This window comes from Rhipicephalus microplus, chromosome 8 (genome assembly GCF_043290135.1).
Source record: "Rhipicephalus microplus isolate Deutch F79 chromosome 8, USDA_Rmic, whole genome shotgun sequence".
Classification (NCBI taxonomy): Eukaryota; Metazoa; Arthropoda; class Arachnida; order Ixodida; family Ixodidae; genus Rhipicephalus; species Rhipicephalus microplus.
Genome location: NC_134707.1, coordinates 67,639,518 through 67,660,797, shown reverse-complemented (window position 1 = coordinate 67,660,797; position 21,280 = coordinate 67,639,518). Strand labels below are relative to the sequence as shown.

The window sequence follows — 21,280 nt, the reverse complement described above, 5'->3', positions numbered from 1 at the left end:
CTATTCACTGCGTGTTAAAAGGAGGTTCTCAGAGACATTACAAAGGCAAAAGTTAGAGAACCGAAGTATTGGAGAGTATCTTAGTAACCTGTCGTTTGCCGACGACATTGAATTGCTGAGTAACTCGGGGGACAAATAACAATTCGAGGTCAATTAATTTAGAAAGGAGAGCAGAAAGGCAGGTTCTAAAATAAATTCGAACAAAGTGAAAGTACTATACATAATCCTCGGAAGAGAATGGCGCTTTGAGATAGGTAGCAGTGCATTTGGACTTGTAAAAGAGTACGTCTACAAACGACAGGTAGAAACCTTGCAGTCGAACGGCGAGATAGAAGTAGCTAGAAGAATAACAATTGGGTGCAGCACATTCGTAAAACATTCTATAAGCATGACTGGTAGATTGCCAATATTCCTCAAAATAGAAGTGCATAACAGCGGCATCTTGCCAATACTTGACTACAGAGCAAAAACCTGCAGGTTTACAAGAAGGGTTCAGCTCAGATTGAAGGCGACACAGCGAAATACGGACAGGAACTTGATATGTGTAACCTTAAGAGACAAGAAGATATCAGGGTGGGTGAGGGAACTAGGGTTAGGGACATCATAGCTGAAATATAAAAGAAATGTGCATGGCCCAGGCACGTAGCAAATAGGGCGGAAAACCACTGGTCTTCATGAACTAGATTCCCAGAGAATGTGAAGGGGAGACAGAAACTTGCGTGGACCAAAGATATGACATGTGCGGGTAGGATGTGCTGCATGCTCAGGACCGAGTTGACTGGACAGGAGAAGAGAGAGCGCTTGAACTGCAGTGGGTGTAGTGAGGCTTATAAGTAGACTGATGATGTATTTCACATTCGTTGCCTTTTGCAGATGTCATGGTTGTAGACCAGTGGTTTGCCCAATCCTCAAGAATACCTTCAGAGTTATGCACTATTTTTTCCGAGCTGATTATGTGCTGCATTTGTGTCCAGATGGTGTTAATACAGACCATTTGCGCTTTGCCCTATGCAATCTTTTTTCTCGAAGCAATGTTGCTGCAGCAAAACGTTAAGCTTCTTGCAACTAAATCGAAAGTTGGGCTTTTTGGATATTCAGAGTATAACTTTTCGTTCAAGCGCACGAACAAACAGGAAGGAAGAGAGGTCAAGCGCTTGTCCTTTTTTCCTTTCTGTTTATTCTTGCGCATAACGGACAGTTATACCAGTTAAGCTCCTTCATTCGAAACCCCTTTTTTGCGATGTCTGCGCAATGTCCCTTATAAATTTGAAAGCACAAAGTTATGAAATTAGGATGCTCTATGTTACTTCAGTGGAAAAATTGCATTATTGACAGCAATATTTTCACTGAATTTGGCCTGCCAAATGTATTTATTCTGCTAATAACATTTAGAATATGTTGAAAATAAAGGACCGCTTGATCTAAATTTAAGACACACAAAGTCTAAGTTCTGATGTATAGTCATATGTCTGTGCGTAGACACGTATCGCATGACGTGTCCTTAAAGAGCTATTTTCCAAAAAGAAGAACGTTAGAACCATGAATTGTCAGGGTGGCCGATTGTAAAAAAGAATAATGAATAATGACTTCAGCATGCTTCTCTTGTCACTTGTACTATCATACGAAACATTCGACCAGCGAACAAGTCCAAAAATAGTCCCTTGTCGGTAATCGATTGACGTGATGATGTCCTCGTGTTTCCTCATTGTTAATCCTCTACAGCGCCGTGTATAAATATGGAAGCTTCTAGTCCCTAAACACTCCATCCACCGACTGAACCTCGAAGGAAGTCAACATGAAGCTTCTTGCAGTCTCTCTTGCCTTCGTTTCAGCTCTAAGCCAAGTTAAGGGCAATATGCCAGTTTGGGCGGATGAAGCAGCAAATGGAGCACACCAAGATGCATTGAAGGTAAAATTATTCTCTCTGGTTGTGATGTTTTTGCATGAAGAAATATATGACAAGGATATATTTTTTGATGTCAGCGTGACAGACAGTGAATGTAGTTTTCGTTGTAACGACACAATATAACTCATCACAGCACCAAAAATCAACACACCGCTTATTATGCGCTCTCAGATAGTTTTCAAACGATCATCACTGGACTTAGTACTTGAGTCGGTTAAGGGGTAGGCAAGGCCGGTCTATTTCCGACAACTTCCACCAGAAATAATTTTTTTTCGTATGCCAACGCTTGTTCTTTTAGTGACTTGTACTTTGTGATCCGAAATAATTATTCATTATAAATTGTTTACATGTGTACTAAATGCAGAGACGTGTACTTTATGCACTGGTAGCGTAATATTATGCTTGTTGTTTTCTTTCTTTATTGCCAAAACATCCGGTGAAAAGCCTGAATAAGGTATCCTGTAATATTCTTAACGAGCAATATATTTGTATGCATACAATTTATTTTTATTTTTAGGTTTCTTAGGTATTGCGCTAACAAAAATATAAAATCATGTCTTAACAACACGACTGATTGGCTGCAAGGATGTTACACTGTAATCTACGCTTCTGTAGAAAAGTACGCGGACCATTAGCGTCAGTTTGCCTTCGCCTGCAGTGTCATCGTATGGCAAGGCGCCTGCTGCCAATACTGTTTCTCTGGACAATTGCGTCTGAATAGTGCTTGCACGTTCATTTCGGGAAATTCTTGCTCTAAAGAGCAGACTAATCATTACTGGAGGCGTTGTCAGTGACGTCATCTTGTGCTTTCGGGAACAGAACTTTTTCACACGAGTGCTGCGGCTTCCTCGATTTCGTTTGCACCAAATAAAAATTCACTAGGGCAGTCACGGTGTAAAATGTATTAGTGTGTATAGATCATGATAGATATCATTATTTATATACAAAAAGTAAGCAGCATTACTCAAAACAACAATAATATCATGAGTAATATATTCGTACGCAGTTTTCTAGATATTCATGCAAATCACACTTGAAACGTGGTTAGTGGTTCGTTATCAATTACATCTGTCACAAAACTTTCTTCATTATATAATGCAGATGACATCGCTCAAACGAAACTAACATATATAAAAATGAAATATTAACCCACAGTTGATTGGATTTTCTTGCAAATCACGCTTGACGATGCAATAAGCACGTCTCAAACGTATTACATGCCTCTTTTAACTTCCTTCTTAAGATGGTTCATACCAGACGATTCATATTTTCTGTATACTGAATTCATCACCATCGCCATGGTGTGCCACTAGCAAGCATGAGTACTGCAGACTATTTATGGCGAAAATGGGCTGAATCTCCCGCAAATAAAGAGTACTTCGAATGGTATACGCTAATGACGTTAGCTCCAGCGTGAAGTTCCGAGGCTGAGATGGCCTAAACGACGTGTTGTGTCTCATGGCTGCATAGAGGAGGCGTCACAGTTCTTTTTTTTTTCGTGGATGCATGTAACCTCAAAACATTCTTTAAATGATGAGAATTTACTGAAACATGACATACGTAAATAAATGCTTCCGTCTTTCGTGTAAGTATTAGACACTCATGATATTCGTAAAACCATTGTGCAAGAAAACTTCAGAAAGTTGTTCCCTTGCATTTGTCTACGAAGCCTGTTCGATTATGTCATCTTCTTCTCCGTCTTTTCCATCGTTGCACTAGCTTCTGACGCCCAACAATACTCTATACAAGTTCCCAGAACTGATGTTTTTAAATTGAATATACGCGATCATTTAATCTTGTGACACCACAGCATGTAGTAACATATGGAAGAAATCTGATTGCCATTGTTATAAGAAAATTATGCGCTGGACTCTCTTGCCGCCACCGTCGAGGGCGGTGGTGAACACTCGTATGGAATGATTCAATTATGTATTTGGCCATTTGAATTAGACTGTAAATTGCATTCTATTTTGTCATCTTGAGACCCCAATTGAGGGGATGTAGGCAGACCCTGAAAAATTGAACCTTGATGAGATTGCATAATGAACTATTAAGTAACGTACCAGAAATTAGGATAGTTCTGTCTGAGCTGCAGTATACTTACATATATTTCATTTTTCAGCATCTCAAAAACAGTGTTTCGGATGCTTACGACATGATAAAAGTGACCTATAACAATGACCCAGTGTGGGGAAATAACTTCAGATGTGTATATGCTGTATTTGATAGCTTCGATGAGGATGAGAAGAGCGTTGACGCATGGTTTATGTTTATTAATGATGCTGATTCAAATTAGTAAGTACAACTTTCTTTTCTATTTTATATGCGGAAAAGTCAACACATTATTGTCACGTGTTCGTCACGTAGACGAATCTAGCAGCCTGGATGTTCCGATGAAACTGTTTGTTCGGCCATACTTGTAGCCAATATTAGTAAAGTTAGGTGACAGCAGCACACCGACACTAATCGTAGCTAACAGATATTTGCCGTCGATAAACTGACAAGGGGCGAAACGGGCTGCTGTTTTTGCATGTGTCGCTGAAAATTCCAGCCGTATCACTGGCCTCCGCGCAAGTGATAAATAGATCTCCAGTGTTTGCGCTTATGCGCAATCATGAAAATAATATACAATGATCGCGAACTTTCTTAGAGGTTTGAGGGCAGTATAGGCTGAGCATTCGTAAGGCCTTTTGGGTGAAATCTGAAAAAAACACGATATTTAAAATAAGAAACATGCGTGGAATGTGAAGATTAACATCCCGAAACCTCCATATGTGTATGAGAGACGCTGTAGTGGAGAGCTCCGGAAATTTCGACCACGTTGGGTTGTTTTTTTACAAGCACCCAAATCTGAGCACGTGCGCCTACAGCATATTTGCGTCCATTGAAGGTGCAGTTGATTCAGCCAGATTTGAACCCGCGACCTGTGGGTCAGCAGACAAGTACTTTGGCCACTAGACCACCGTGCCGGGGCTGGCAATATAGAAGCAACATAGCCAACGAAGTCTTCAAATACTTCAATTTTTTTCACCTTACAGGGCCACACGCCCTTGCATGGGAGGATAGCTTTAGGCGTCCCAACGATGACACGTTGGCCAGTGTCTATGTTATCATTTTTTGCCGCTGGGACAAAAGATAAATACAAAATGTATACGAATATTTCAATGAAAATCTTGAAAACACCCTTCACCTACAGCGAACGTAGTTGCTTCGATCCTTTGCCTACGTAGTCTTGTATGCACACATTTCTCCCAACTGCCCTAGAGTGTGGTCGATTGGTGAATTGCAGCACCTAATGTAGTGGAGTCTCTGTTTACGTAACAAAATGAAACTCCACGTCCTCGAGGCATTATTTTACAAAAAGATCTGCAGCACTGCATTGATAAATCAAAGAAGGGCCCGTAGGAAGCCTACGATGCAAAAAAGACCCACTGGTTCCCACCCCTGTCGCAGGAAGACACTCATAGGGCTCCTGGGAGCCTCCTTTCGGGTAATATTTTTTTATTCACTTAAGTTTCAGTGTGAACAATTAGACTCTCTAAGAAGACAACCTTTTCTGTTACCCAACCGACAAAATATCATTCCAACCTGCAATGTTCGTCGGTAGGGAACCACTTTTCACTCATAAATCGTTACTAGGTTCTTCAAGAAATGTCCGTTTTCACCATGTAATATGCCCAGGCATATCGTAGCGCAACCTCTCCATAGAGGTTGCTGCTGCAGTTGCTACATTAAAAAGCACTTGCCTCGTAGCCCTTGGACACAGGGCGCTGTTGAATGTGGCAGAGAACGTCGCCTGAAGGGCGTCATGCGAGACACGCACACGATCTCTGTGGAGCGGTGACGGCGATCTACAGGGACCATAACTGGGATCACATGATAATTAACGAGCGAAGTCTGTTCGATAACTATACAATGCCCAATGAAGTGTGGCTGAAACTTGTCACACCGACTAGGTGTACAAATAGGTGTGAACAGGAGCACCTCGTCACCAGGTCGAAAGAGTACAAGGCGATGGGATGTGTCATAAATGACTTTTCGATCTTGCTGCTGCGGTTCCGTGCTCATGCGAGCACGATCGTGACACTGAGCTAGTTTCGAATCGTATTCCTCGCTGGAAGACGAAGACGAGTTCACGTCAATGTTGAAAAAGGAAACGTCGAGGAAGAAAGTAGGGGAACGTCCATCAACGAGGTAGAACGGCGAAAAACCGGCGGTGCGCTGAACGGCCGTGTTGTAAGAAAAGTTGAGGAATGATAGGAGAGTATCCCAGTTTTCGTGATCTGGACTGATGTAGACCACTATCATATCAGCAAGAGTACGGTGAAACCTCTCGTTGAGACCATTGGTCTCAGGATGGTAGCTTGAAGCTGTCTTGTGTGTTATTCCTGAGGTGCGCAATACTTCATTTAGTACTCCTGACAGGAACACCCTTCTACGGTCACTCAGCAATACACGAGGGGCACCGTGGCGCAGAATGATGGCGTGCCGAACGAAGTCAGCAACTTTAGATGCAGAGGCAGTAGATACAGACGTTGTCTCCGCGTAGCGTGTCAAGTGGTGTACAGCGGTCGCTATCTATCGTTTGCCAGTACATGGGACGGGAAGAGGGACGTAAAGGTCGATACCTAACCTCAAATGGCGTTGTGGGGCACGGAATTGGCTGTAGAGGCCCGGCCGGTGCAGTTGTCTGGATTTTATGACGCTAATACGGGACACAGGAACCGACGTAGTGCGCGATGCTAGTAGAAATAACGGGCCAGTAGAAGCGACCCTGAATCATGAGTTTTTTGAATACCAAGATGTCCGGCAGCCACATCATCGTGGAAGGCTTTAAGCACGTCAAGTCAAAGAAAGTGTGGTAACACGGGAACCCAGCGTTGACTATCAGGGTGGTAGATGTGACGGTACAGAACTCCATTCTCAAACTTAAATCGCAAGAGTGGACGACGATGCCGTGCTTTAGGTGGATGGGAAGTTCCTGAGAGCTGGTTCATAATACGCCTACAGTACGGATCAGACAACTGGCAGGAGTGAAGTGTGCAGTTGTTGTCCGATGATAGCTGATCTATTGAGGCTAACGCGGGCGCTGCACTAGAAGTGATGGCCGAACTGACCGATGCTGAGCTGGGTATTTGGTAGCGGGCAGCGTGAAAGGGCGTCGGCGTCTTGGTGTTTTCTACATGACTTGTAAACGATATCAAAGTCGTACTCCTGTAAACGTAGAGACCACCGACCCAAGCGTCCAGACAAGTTCTTCAATGTAGAAAGCCAGCATAGGGCGTGGTGGTATGTAACGATCGTAAAATGACGGCCGTGGAGATAGGGACGAAACTTCTGCTCTGCCCAGACCACAGCCAAGCAGTCCTGCTCAGTTATGGTATAGTTCTTCTCGGTTACGGTTTGTACTCTACTGGCATTCGCAACTACTGTCTCTTGTGAAGAGGTGTCGCGTTGGAGCAGATTGCCACCTATACATCGGCTGCTAGCATCCGTATGTAGGATGGTTGCTGCGGCCTCATCCAAGTGGTGGAGTACAGGTTCGGACGTGAAAGCACACTTTAATGGGTCGAATGCCATTTGACATTCTTGCGAGCGCAGAAGGGGCACGTTGGAAGCAAGAAGCTGCTGCAGTGGAGCTGCTATTGATGCGAAGTTTCGTATAAAACGGCGAAAATAGGAGGAAAGACCAAAAAAACTTCGCAACTTCTTCGGACTTTCGGGGCGCGGAAAGTTAAGCAACGCCGCACTTTTGTCCGGATCCAGCCGAATTCCGTCTTTCCCTACGACGCGGCCCTAAACATTGATAGCTTTTGTGGCGAAAAGGCATTTTTTGGTGTTGAGTTGGAGACCAGCAGCGGAAAGGCACGTCAGAACGTCATCCAAACATTGCAGATGCTGAGGGAACGTTGATGGAAAAATGACGATGTCGTCAAAGTAGCAGAGACAGGTTTTCCTGTTAAGGCTGCGCAGCACGGTATTCATCATGCGCTCAAATGTAGCGGGAGCGTTCGCCAGCCCGAAAGGCATAACGTTGATGTTGTATAGCCCCTCGGGGGTAGCGAATGCCGTTTCCTCTTTATCCTCTTCGTTCATATGAGTTTGTCAGTAACCGGAACGCAGGTCGAGGCTGGAAAAGTATTTCGCGCCTCGTAGAGGATCAAGGGCGTCGTCAATGTGAGGCATTGGGTGCAGATCCTTGCGAGTGATCTTGATGAGTGCCCTGTAATCGACGCAAAAGCGCACGGAGCCATCCTTCTTGCGAACCAGAACCACAGGCGACGACCAAGGGCTAGATGAATGGCGAATTACCTCTCATTTGAGCATGTCAGCTACGTTTTCTTCGATTCTACGTTTCTACGTTTTCTCTCAGCAGGTGACACGTGGTAGGGCTTGCGGCGTACAACAGATGTTCCGACTGTGTTGATTCGATGCGTTTTAGTAGTAGCTCGGCCAAACGTCGAGGTGCAAACATCGAAGGACCTTGCATGTTTCTTTAACAAAACAAGTAGCTGTTGAGTCTGTTAAGGTGTCAAGTCGTCGCTAATGGCTCCACTAAAGGTGGAAAAAGAAGCAGGCTCACCCTTAGGGCTGTCGTTGGAGGAGACGGCATGAAGTTGCACGACGCACGCGGGCTCGGGATCCGCCACGCAGGCCACCGTGGTGTTCTGGGGAAGTACAATTTTTTGGTATGTTGTATTCACAGCGGTGACAAGTGTGGAATCATTAAGAAACGAAACCACACCGGAAGCGAGAATGATGCCTTTACCGACGCAACCAAATGATTGTGAGACCAAGATGTCGCCATGGTCGATGTCCTTGGAGGTAATAGTTACAATTCGCTCTTGACCTGGTGGTAATTCGGTATCTTCCGCAGCTGTCAAACGAAGTGGCCTCTAAGGGTAGTCGTTGAGCATGCAGTCCGTGCCGGTGAGGTGGACGACGCGTTGGTCACAGCAATTAGCCGCGGAGGCAAAACAAAAAAATCTCACCCTAAAATTAATTAGTAAGAGTAGTCAGTCAGGACGGCGATTTGCATGTGGTGTCGGATACCATCAATAAAAACGGGGGCTGTACAGAAAGCGGAAGGGCAAATGGTATACCCCTGGGCAGCAACCAACGTGGCTCCATGGAAAAGGGTCATCATTTTTTCAGACGTTGGCCTAAATCAACACGCATAACAGAAAATGCCACACCCGTGTCCACCAGAGCATCCACATACAGTCCTTCCACTACCACTGAATTCATGTTGCACGGGCCTGGTGGAGGAATATCAGTCCTAATTCGGAATGCAGTTTTCCCCCAGAAACTTCATCACTTAGTTTTCTGAATGACTGGCAGTGACGAATGAGGCAGGCTGAAGTGGGGAGGAGGAGCGGCGAAGGTGTGATGGTGAATGGCGTCTGGAGTTCCGGCTGTTCCGAGGTGCGCAACATACGGGTGGAGAGGGACACTGGTGTATAGGTGATGAATTATGTTGACCTTAGTATCTCGTTCACGCAAGTCGTAACCGCGGCGCTCGTCTTGCTGGCACTTGCGGTAGAAACGAGACATGTGGCCGTGATACTCACAGTAATAGCAAACTGGGCGAGATGAGCGGCAGGGGGAAGGGTAGAAACAATGTGGAGTACCTGAAGAGAGTGCGGTCAGGTGTGCAGAGGAAGGATCAGACGGCATCGAACAAAAGTTGAGAGGAGAAGCGGCAGTGACCGACGTGTACGATGGCAGCGGCAACGTCGTGTTTACCTCGCTCAGAGGCATAGCAGCGACCTGCGCGTTGGTTTGTATGGGCTGAGACGAGGGTGACAGGACGTAAGACGGAGAGTTCAGAGATGTCAGTTCCTTTCTGATAATTTCGCGTAATGCCGCTCCAGTAGACGGTGGAGAACACGGTGGAGAGGTGTGAAACCTATGTTCTACAACTCTTCACGTATTATGTCTCTTATCAGGACACGGAGAGGTCTGTTCGCCTATGTCTGGTTGTAGACGAACCGAGTCCAGAGTATCGAGGCGCTGACATGTCGTGACGACGTCGGCTATGGTAGCTGGGTTCTGAGCAACCAGGGCATTGATGGCAACATGTCCTATACCCTTCAAAATGTGGCGTACTTTGTTTGACTCCGGCATAGATGAATTGGCCCGCCGGCCGAGCGCAAGAACGTCCTCGGTGTACGACGTGTATGACTCAACGGAATGTTGTTGGCGAGTACCCAGGGTTCTCTTCGCGACAGCGGACCGAATGGCCGGTTTGCCGAAAACGTGACGGAGCTGCTGCTCGAAGGTTGCCCAGTCGGGTATGTCGATGATGTGGTTTAAGTACCACGCCTTCGCCACACCAGTCAAGTAGAAAGTGACGTAACGGAGCTTGGCGAAATCGTCCCAGCGATTAGAAACACTCACCCGGCTGTACACATTCAGCCAGTTCTCAACGTCTTACCCGCGACGACCAGCGAAGAGACGGGGATCACACCGTGGTGGCTGTGTACGTAAAGAGGAGGCGCGGCTGAAGACGGCGGAGGAGAGATGGCAGCAGTGATGGCAGCAGCGCCGGCAGGCTCGTTCTGTGACATGCTGCCAGACAGGGAGGGCAATCGGCGACTTGAACACAGCTCCAGGAAGTTGAGCGAGGTGGGAGAGGACCGAGGACTGAAAATCCACCTCCACCACGTATTCCAACTCTGCCTTGTATGAAGTTTGAGTTGAGACAGCTTTTATTCAGCCAAGTGCTCAGCAGCGAACCGGCAGTCGGAGACCAAGCGCGCACGGACACGATGACGATTGTGAAGAAGAGGACAGGGACCCAGACAGATGATGATGATTATGATAATGCATATATGAGAAGCGCATAATGAGTGCCCACTATATATATATATATATATATATATATATATATATATATATATATATATATATATATATAACACAAGAAACACAATTTAGTGGGTCTCAATTATATTACCAGCGGTTTCGACCGGTGGAGCAGTCTTCGTCAGGGTTTGCGAACAAGTTCACAGTGTGTTTCTTCTCTTCCCAAGTACGTATAGCTCATTGGCATATATATATATATATATATATATATATATATATATATATATATATATATATATATATATATATATATATATATATATATATATATGTATATATATATATATATATATATGTATATATATATATATATATATATATATATATATATATATATATATATATATATATATATATATATATATTGTTGGGCGCAGGTATAAAAGCTGGCTTTTGGCTCTGTGCTTGTAGGAAATTATGGTGCTGTCTAGCACAGGGCGGCAGCCGCATCTATCACAATGAACCGCCGGAAAGCCGTCGGCCAGAATTCCCCCGCACGCATTCCAGAAACTTATAACGATGCCTTACCTGGCATCGAACTTCGCTTCTCGTTACGGGACAGCTCCTCTGTGAGAACGAGGCTCACCCGTGTGGGGCCGAAAAAACCGCATAGACACCAACGTGCTGGCCGACCATTTCAACCTGTATGCATGAAGAAAGCTGATGTTTATTAGAAATGACCTCGACTTTTTCGCGTCTGCCCATGCTCTTGTTCATGTTCGTGCCCATGTTTGCTGTTCATATAATTATATATATATATATATATATATATATATATATGTATATATATTTATATATATATATATATATATATATATTGGTTTTGCGGAGATTTATTTAGCAAGTATTTCTATTTACTGAGAGAAATAAGACAATACATCGGGAATTGCCTTCGTTTGAGAAAAGCTACAACTCAAAGAACCTCGACGCTTCATCACAGCTGACAGATTTTCGCACTTTTAAGCTTCACTGAGTGTGCATCACTTAAACGTATATGGTACTTGTTCTTCTGGGCCATTGGTATAAACCTCGAACAAGCTAACCTTGTAGCGAATCTTGCGTTTTGAACGTTTTCAGTTAAGATGTGAGCACAAACTGTAATATCGTAAGGTAAAAGTGTCCAACTGAGTAACGCAAACGCTTGGTTTTGGGACGTTAAACCCCACATATCAATCAGTAACGCAAACGCTTTTACTACAAGAAATACCCTCCTGTCTACATTCATAGCACCGAATAGATGGATTATCTGGATAAAGCTTTTAAATGTCAACAAGACAGTTTGGTGGATTTTTAAGCTTTGTCTCAGTTTTAGAGTGCATATATTGTTTCCACAAGAACTTGTCTTGATCAGTTTTCACATGCTGACTATGCGTACTATCCTAGGATTATGGATATTCAAGAGCCGTCTTACGTAAAACGGCACCAAAACTGTAAAATGATAGTATTCGGAGATCGGGATACACCGTGAATTTTTAGAAAAGCAAAGAAACTATTCAGGCAAATAACTTGCAACCCCACTATACTGTTATTTACACAACGCGTTCAACACTATACAAAAGCGGGCCATACTGGCAATATATACGCTTCTGTGACAACACACAGCTAATTTTATTCCTCGTTTTTATGTGCGAAACTGTCTCATGTGACTGGTTGGCTTTATTGATATGGTTGAATAAACTATATCCTCGCAAAAAACCGTTTATAATATTGTATCCTCAATTTTGTTGCATGAAACTGAGCCTGCAGATAAACCTGCGCCCTTTTTCTACAAAACTTTCAGCCAAGGTTCTCAAGAAAAGGCAACTACTCTTACAATGTACGACTACAATAAAGATAACGCCATCTTCTACGTTACGGAACGTAAGTTTTGCTGTTATTCCTTCTGTACCAGTGCATTATTTTGGGATGCACAAAGCGTAAATCGAAAATGTTAAACATTTACTTACCGTTGACTACATGAAGCTGGAAGATCTCAGGCGTGCGTTTTGTGTGGGTGGAATAATTATTCCAGTGCTAGCTACAAGAACACTGCTACTTCCTCTGAATTGATGGGGACTTGCTCTGTTCTCTTGTTATGTGAAGTCACTCGAACAAAACTTGATATCACAAGCGTTGTTAGAATCACTGTGGGTCGAAAGGCACTTCTGGGGATATTCGCAGTAGAAAAAGCTATAAAATACACCCTTGTAAGGACTGCAAGCTATATTTGTATGCAAAAATATTTTATTCACGTGCTGTTTTATCACAATAGAAGAGCACAAGCACTTTCTCCTATATTTGCTGCAACATTACCGAGCTTTGTCTGATTTTTGCCCTCAAAAACAATAGCATAGTTACCAGAAATGTCCTGCTAGTGCACTAAGCAATATAAATATTTTATCAACAAAGAAACGCTGTCTAAAATCTGTCTTGTTCACAATCACAGCAGTCTGTAATGGTTTTCACCTTGTGTGGACTCGCAAAAAGCGTAGCACAATTTCTCCGGCCTCCGCTGGGGGGCCTGTGAAACCAGACGTTTGGTATGTAGCGACACCACGGACCCGAGCTTACTGGGAGCTAACGGGAGGGAGGTTCGACTCCCTCCTACGCCTAGCCGTGCGTGGCTGAGCCGTGTCCTGGGAGAAGGCGATCCTGGGGGTTGAGCTGAGGCTGGGTGATTGGACCTTTAAGGCTTCCGGCCGAGGCGACACACCCCTTCGTTCCCGGCTTCACCTAGATGGCACCCCTGGGCTGACTCACCCAGGGGAAATTGGCAGTCGCCTTTTCCTATCTCTCTCTCCTTATATTTTCGTCTTTATCTCCCACTTTTCATTTGTCCCGTCATCTTCTCTTTTCAAAATACTTCCAAATTTCCTGGCAGCAAGTGTTAACTTTGTGTGCTCAATCAACCTAGGTTAAACCATATTAGGTTAAAGTCACGGCGTACTACTGGCGTTGCGCAGACGTGTTCACATGCTCTGCCACGTTCCCTAGTTGGGCTCAGTGGTGAGTGGTAGGCGCCGTTACCGAATAAACACTTTCTTTCATGGGATCACAGGCCCCTTCCTAAGTGATTGTCCCAGAAAAGGGGGCGCACCGAAGCAGCCTCACAGTTTTCATTTGGTCTTTAAGCTAAAAGACACTGCACATTATCATCATCTCGAGTGTAATGAAGAATATGACTTGTTCCCAAAATATTCTGTCATACATTGTGAAACGACAGGAAAAAAAGCAACAAACATATCACCGTTTCTAGTTTGCAGATGCCTCACTGATACCATCGGCACTGGCTACAAAGCCACCAGGATGGCCAGTGGGGACCTGCTAATAGAAGTCAAAGACAAAATTCAGTATCAGAAACTAAGCAACCTTGTTGCATTTGGGGACAAACCTCTCACCGTTACCGCTCACCAGACATTGAACACAGTGAAAGGTGTCGCATCAGATGAAGCTCTTGTAGACCTTACCGACGAAGAACTTTTGATTGATTTGTGGGGTTTAACGTCCCAAAACCACCTTATGATTATGAGAGACGCCGTAGTGGAGGGCTCCGGAAATTTTGACCACCTGGGGTTCTTTAACGTGCACCCAAATCTGAGCACACGGGCCTCAACATTTCCGCCTCCATCGGAAATGCAGCCGCCGCAGCCGGGATTTGAACCCGCGACCTGCGGATCAGCAGCCGAGTACCTTAGCCACTAGACCACCGAGGCGGGGCAAGAAGAACTTTTGGACGGCTAGAAAACAGAGAATGTCATACATGTGCGGCGCATTAAAGTTAGGCGGCATAATGCAAAACTCCCCACAAAAGACATTGTACTGATGTTTGGAGCAAACACACTCCCAGAAACAGTCGCTACAGGCTATCTCATGCTCCGTGTTTGACCATATATACCATACCCGAAACATTGTTTCAAGTGCCAACGATTTTGCCATGCTTCCCAAAGCTGTCGAGGGCAGCTCACGCGCGCAAGGTGCGCCACCACAGGGCACTCTGCTGATGACTGTAAGTCTGAGGCTGAGGCCCATTGCGCGAACTGTGATGTTGACCATCCCGCTTATTCTCGCTCATGCCCAGCCTGGAAAAGACAAAAAGAAATTCTCACAATTAAATTCCAAGAAAAATGTCAGTTTCAGGGAAGCCCGACAGCGCGCATCGCACACTTTTCTACTGAAGTCATTCGCCGAAGTGGTGCAAGGGGGGTCATCACCACTGCGGTTTTCGGCGAAGCCCCGGACGGCGCCTGGCGTGCCAAGGACACCGCGAGCAAACCCCACTGGAGAAGCAGCCCTGGCTGCTCCGCCCTTTTTGAACACGGCCTTACCAAAGGCCTATGTGAACCCTGGCAGCATCCAGGCCAACACACAAAATAAAGAGGTCTCCTAGACCTCTGGCAAGGTGGGGGCGAAGGCTTTGACCACCAACACAAATCCGACCTAACGTACACGTCTGTCTGGCGCCTCTCCAGAGGCGATGGACACCACGGACCCACTGGTGCAGACTGCGCTGAAAGAGCAGCGAGAGACCCTTGAGCGCTTCAAGAAAAAAACACCAATTACAGGGCCCCCTAAAGGCTCTGTAAAGTAAGTCACTTCCAATTCGTACACACAGCACTACTTTCCACCCAATATGAAAACAAATTATACAATGGAACGTCAGAGGACTGCTTAGAAACCTCGGCAATGTCCAAAAACTTTTACACAAACACTCACCGAAAATGCTGTATGTACAAGAAACACACTTGAAACCAAATCACACGAACTTCCTTAGAGACCACATCAACTTCCGCAAATATCAAGATAATGCAATCACATCACAAGATGGCGTTGCTATTATTATAGACAAATGCATAGCTTGTCGAGATTTGCAGATACAAACGGCCCTCGAAGCAGTGGCCATTCGTGCTGTTGTCTTAGGGAAACTTGTTACAATTTGCTCAATGTACATTTCTCTTCATTATCAGCTGCAGAAACAAGAATTTCAGTCTTTTATTGATCAAATACCTGAACCATATATCGTCCTTGGCGAATTTAATGCCCACACCCCTTTGTTGGGTGACTCGAAGAGCAATTCGTGAGGCTATCCAACTGTAGGGAATCTGATCTATTTCAAACAAGTGAAGTCTCAAGGGCGAAGGACGCGCCGACAGGCTCGTAGAGAAAGTTGGCAGAAGGTTTTGTCAGGAATTAATTCCTATACTGATGAAGTTAAGATCTGGAACAGGGTGAATGTGATAGAAGGCCGACAGACATACTCACTCCCTCTTGTAGACACATCGGGTAACAGCTTTGAGGATCAAGTAGACTCCCTGGGAGCATACTTTCAACATGTGTCCAGCTGATCGCATTATTTTGATACATTCAAATGATACAAAGAGAGAGTAGAAAGGCAAATACTTGAACGTGAATGGAAAAAAAAAAGGAGCCATATAACAGACTTTTTCGCTTGGCTGATTTGCAAGCAGCGCCAAACGGCTGTAACAAATCAGCCCCGGGCTCTGATAGTGTTTTATATCAGATGCTTAAACACTTACTTCAAGAAACATATAAAACCCTCCTCCGTCCGTGTAACTCCATATGGCGTTTTGGCGAGATTTCCTCTGCGTGAAAAGAGGCCATAGTATTACCTATTCTTAAAAAGGGCAAGGATCCATCTTTCGTATCGAGAGACAGACCTATCGCTCCGACTAGCTGCGTCAGAAATTTATTTGAAGAGATGATAAACTGTCGAATATTACATTTTTGGAATCAAACAAATTCCTCGACCAATATCAGTGCGGATTCCGAGAGGGTCGATCCACCACAGACCATTTCATCCGCGTAGAGGCGCAAATACGCGAAGCTTTCATTTAAAAGCAGTTTTTCCTATCTTTCTTCCTTGACATAGGTAAGGCAAACGATACAACGTGGCGTTTTGGAATACTGAGAGACCTCGCACAATTAGGTATACGAGGTAATATGCTGAGTGTAAGTGAAAATTATCTGTCCAATCGTACATTTCGTGTTCGAATGGACAACGCCTTGTCACGACCATTTGTGCAAGAAACGGGAGTACCGCAGGGTGGTGTCCTCAGTTGTACTATCTTCGTAGTCAAAATGAACTCCCTGCGATCGTGCATCCCGCGTAACATCTTTTATTCAGCATACGCTGATGATCTGCAGATAGGTTTTAAATCCTGTAATCTCTCGGCATGCGGACAACAGGTTCAGCTCTGTGTTAACAAGGTCTGTAAATGGGCAGATGAGAACGGTTTCAGTCTGGACCCCCTAAATAGCTCCTGCGATCTGTTTTCTAGGAAGAGAGGCCTCTACCCTGATCCCCGTATATAGTTGCAGGGTGAGCGCGTAACTTTCAATTGTGAAAAAAAAATTTAGGCATAATTCTAGACACGAAGCTCACGTTTATAACACACTTTAAGTAAATTAAGGAGAAATGCATGAAACAATGGACACCCTAAAGGTGCTGTTCGTACAAGTTGTGGGAGCGGCAGAAAATGTGTGATGAGCCTCTACAAAAGCCTTATCCGCACGCATCTAGACTACAGGGCGATAGTGTACCAGTCCGCACCACCAACGGCATTAAAATTGCTGGACTCTGTCCACCAAGTAGGCATTCGCCCTTCTACGGGAGCTTTTCGTACAATGATGGATGGTAGCGCAGACAACGAACACGGACAAGAGAAGGCACATAGACACAACACTTCTCTTGTCCGTGTTCGTTGTCTGCGCTACCATCCATCATCATGCAACCATACCAACAAGCCCAAATCGCCACCCTCATTGACTTTTCGTACAAGTCACGTGGAAAGCCTCTACGCATACTCAGATGAATGGTCGCTACATATAGAAAGATTGTACCTGTATTTTACATATTTTTGAAGATAACTGCAAAGATCAACCACCCTACATACCCTGCTCTAAACTACACATCCAGCTCCCAGCTTTTTGAAAACCGACTCGCCTTGAAACAGCCCTTCTCACTGCGTGTTCGAGCACTAGCTTTGGGCACGGGCGCCCCATTGCTCGAACACGGCGTAATGGCTTCTACTACATGCGCCCCGCCATGACACTGGCAGGCTATAAATTGTGACACATATTGTGACACAAACTGGGAATAATTCAGTTTCCTGGGATAAGCTGAATGGCATTGCATTTTTTTCTCTTTTAAAATTGCCTATTTTATGTTTGACAATCACACAAGATTACACAAACTGCAGATTAGGTCACCGAGTATGGAAATCACTTTTGTATGTTTTCAAGCAATGAGATTTTTCACACAATATTAGCGAGGGTCACGTTTCCACAAATTTGACCTTTTAAGCCTTATTGCATACAACATTAATTAGTTTCTGGCTCATAATTATATCTCGTGCTACCTAACCGCCACAGGTATAATAAAAGCGTCTCACACTCGCCGTAATGGTTTGGATCAACGTTGGTCAACACTTCAAGGGTTTTAAAAAAACAGGAACGTATTCAAATAAACAGTAATCCACAACCTCAGCGACTCAATTGCTAAGAAACTAGATAAGTTGTTTCAAGGTTGAAGGTTTGAGCCAACGTAATATTATATAATGTATAAGTTCAATAATTAACTTTCACAATGTTTTACTGTATCTATTTTGAAACACTTTCACAAGCTTATTAGAGTTAAGCCCTATGCATTATTTTCATCTCCGCTTGTAGATGGACTAAATTTCACAGACGTCCTCGTATTTTCTGACGACAATTGCTATGTGGTCTACGCTGTTGGCGCAGACGGAACTGAGGGAGGTACGTAATTCCAGTGACTTCCATTCCTACCAGAAACTGTAACACAATGCTCTCATGAAGGTATCGCGCTTTTTTCCTAAGGATTCACTTTGAGTGTTTGAAAAATTAAGTTACTAGATAACTTGATGAGCTCCCTACTATATGTTTTTCTTTTTGCCTAATATAGAGAAATGTCCATGAGTTTCTTATTTGCGACAAACACAGAATAATGATATACTTATTCAGAATTTTGTGGACGTGTTGTAGACGGCATCTAAAAGGAGTGCACATGAATATGGTTCGTGTAACTCTTTTAGTGTCATTTGAAGCTTTGTCATATCTTTATCCGTAGACTCGTATCAACGATGACAATCACACTAAAGATTCCATAGCTAAAGCTGTTGACCTGTACTAAAAAACGTAAGATAACCTTTGCGAGCGAATGTGATCTAAATATTGTTATCTACTCTGCTTCTGGATTCTATTTCAGACATCGCTGTAAAAACACTAGCCATGTATATAAAAAAGCTTCGTTTGCCGAAGAAACCTCTCAGCTTAATCCACCAAAACTGCAATATGCAGTCCGGTTATCACAACAGGGACATCAAAATACTAAGCTTTTTTCTTCGAACTTAGAAGAAACGTATTTAGTAGACAAAAATAGGTGCATTCTACTCGCTATTGATTGTTAAGTTTGGCATTTTTATGCACGCGTGTAAAAGTCGTTACTCATAATTTCTTTCCTAAATAGTTACATATGAAAGTTCGAATTGATAACACGCCTAACGCTATATACGCAATAAATTTAACGCCAAATGTTTATTGTGCTTGCTTCTCAAGCTTGTTGGCATAATGAACTCATGAATATATAGGTAACTCCAGTAATGGGTGATGAACAGATCGCAGTATGATTAAAAAGCATCAGCTGGAAACAGAGCTTTTGGATTTAGTGCTAACGGTCGAAGGTACGGACAATCGAAATGATTGTACAATGCAGCGAGAACAAATTGAACACATTGTGTTTTGTACATACCTGGTTATTGTAAGGCGTGTTTTGTGAATTCTGAAGCGTCTTCTTGCATATCAGGTCTTTGTACACTTTGAAATATTCGTTGTTCTCCTTCACGATTAACGCAATATATTCTAAGATGATGAATCGCTAAATATGCTTGAGTTTTTATCATTGTGTATGCTACAAATACATGAATAACTGGTAAGTTAAAACCAAAACGATGCACAAAAGAACTTTTTTTTTTCATAAGCAGCCATCGTTACACTTTGTCTTGAATAAAATAGGTTTGTGCTTAAAAAAAATGTTTGTCGTATTTCGTGACTGTAATATATACCTTGCATTCTATTCCAGGTTACGAACTATGGGCAAAAGACTCTGACAATGTTCCAACCAGTTGCCTGGAAAAGTTCAATGAGTATGCTGCCGGTCTACCGGTACGGGACGTATTTACAAGTGATTGCTTTCCAGACCCAGACGAATAACTTGGGAGTATTTTGCATTGAACATCAAACTAAGGCACTGCCAACTCATGTCTATATGTTTGATGTCATGCGTTCGACTATATCTACAACCTAGGTTTCTTGGGTTAGGTATTTTCTAGTCACTACCGCCACCTGCCAGGAGTACTTCGAAATAAATTGTGCAGTTGGTGGAACACAGTGTCCGGTTTTATTTATCAGATGCTTGTACGTCCTAGCACCAGCCGTAACCTCACTACATGTCTCGAATGCGCGCTGTGATTGCGAATTGTGTGTTAAATTTGAAGTATTAAGAAAGCTCTACATATATATATATATATATATATACATAAATATATATATGAATATATATATATATATATATATATGTATATATATATATATATATATATATTTATATATATATATATATATATATATATATATATATATATATATATATATATATATATATATATATATATATATATATATATATATATATATATATATATATATATTATAGTTTGCCTTAAGTTGGCCACAACGAAACCACGTGTCGACGATTCACTATATCGCCGGCATCTGAGAAGCTATAGTCCCTATACCGTGAAATGCAGTGTTTGGCCTAACCCACAAGCAATGACCTTTCATTGGCACGCTCATATCTAGGCCCGATAATTGCACACCTGTGGAAAATGCTCTACTCGTGAACCGAATAACGTGCGCGGACTGCCCCTCTTCTTACATAAGGGTAAGAAATAATTTTGATGAAAGATTACGGCATCACGAGAACAACCTTTGTCAATTGAACAGCGAAGCAAGTGCAGTATCAGAACACTGCCAGTGGTTATATTATTACTTACGACCCCACGAGACGGTGATTCTGGCAAATGAAAGGAGCCCTCACCGGCGAATCCACTTCGAATCCTGGCGCATTCAGCAGAAACCAAACTGACCAAACTGCTCCACTAAGACATCGCCCTCCGTCTACAGCCATAGCTTAGACGGGTCACGGCGATCCTCTCATGCGTGGCAAAGAACAATGTATAAGCGCCTCCTACCTCTGTCCCTCTCACTCTCAAAAAAAAGCAGCAGGCCCGGCATTCAAAATGTTGGAACATTTCATGAAATATACTTTTCTTGCGGCGGGATTGTTCCTTCAGTTAGTATCGAAACCAGTCAGACTTCTGCGAAACATTCAGCTTTGAATTGCTGCTTTGGTCGTGCTTTTTAGTGACCCATTTGTTTTCAATAACCGTAGTTGTGGCATTGAAGGTAAACTATTTATTAATGATTAAAAAA

At 43.5% G+C, this 21,280-nt stretch overlaps 1 protein-coding gene across 1 annotated transcript; it reads left to right on the top strand.

The window, feature by feature from the left end:
- Positions 1-1,749: 1,749 nt before the first annotated feature.
- LOC119164541 (female-specific histamine-binding protein 1) lies at positions 1,750-20,172 on the top strand. Its single transcript, XM_037416755.2, has 5 exons — positions 1,750-1,909; positions 4,029-4,201; positions 12,555-12,634; positions 18,440-18,526; positions 19,869-20,172. Exons 1-5 carry the CDS (start codon positions 1,796-1,798, stop codon positions 19,997-19,999), a joined length of 585 nt encoding a protein of 194 aa, XP_037272652.2. The 5' UTR covers positions 1,750-1,795; the 3' UTR covers positions 20,000-20,172.
- Positions 20,173-21,280: the final 1,108 nt, after the last annotated feature.

What these genes read in the sequence shown, in the direction of transcription:
- LOC119164541 (XM_037416755.2), top strand. Translation starts at nt 1,796, where the DNA reads ATGAAGCTTCTTGCAGTCTCTCTTGCCTTCGTTTCAGCTCTAAGCCAA. An exon ending in CACACCAAGATGCATTGAAG is followed by an intron (nt 1,910 to 4,028) that starts GTAAAATTATTC and finishes TTCATTTTTCAG; the next exon opens with CATCTCAAAAACAGTGTTTC. An exon ending in AATGATGCTGATTCAAATTA is followed by an intron (nt 4,202 to 12,554) that starts GTAAGTACAACT and finishes CAAAACTTTCAG; the next exon opens with CCAAGGTTCTCAAGAAAAGG.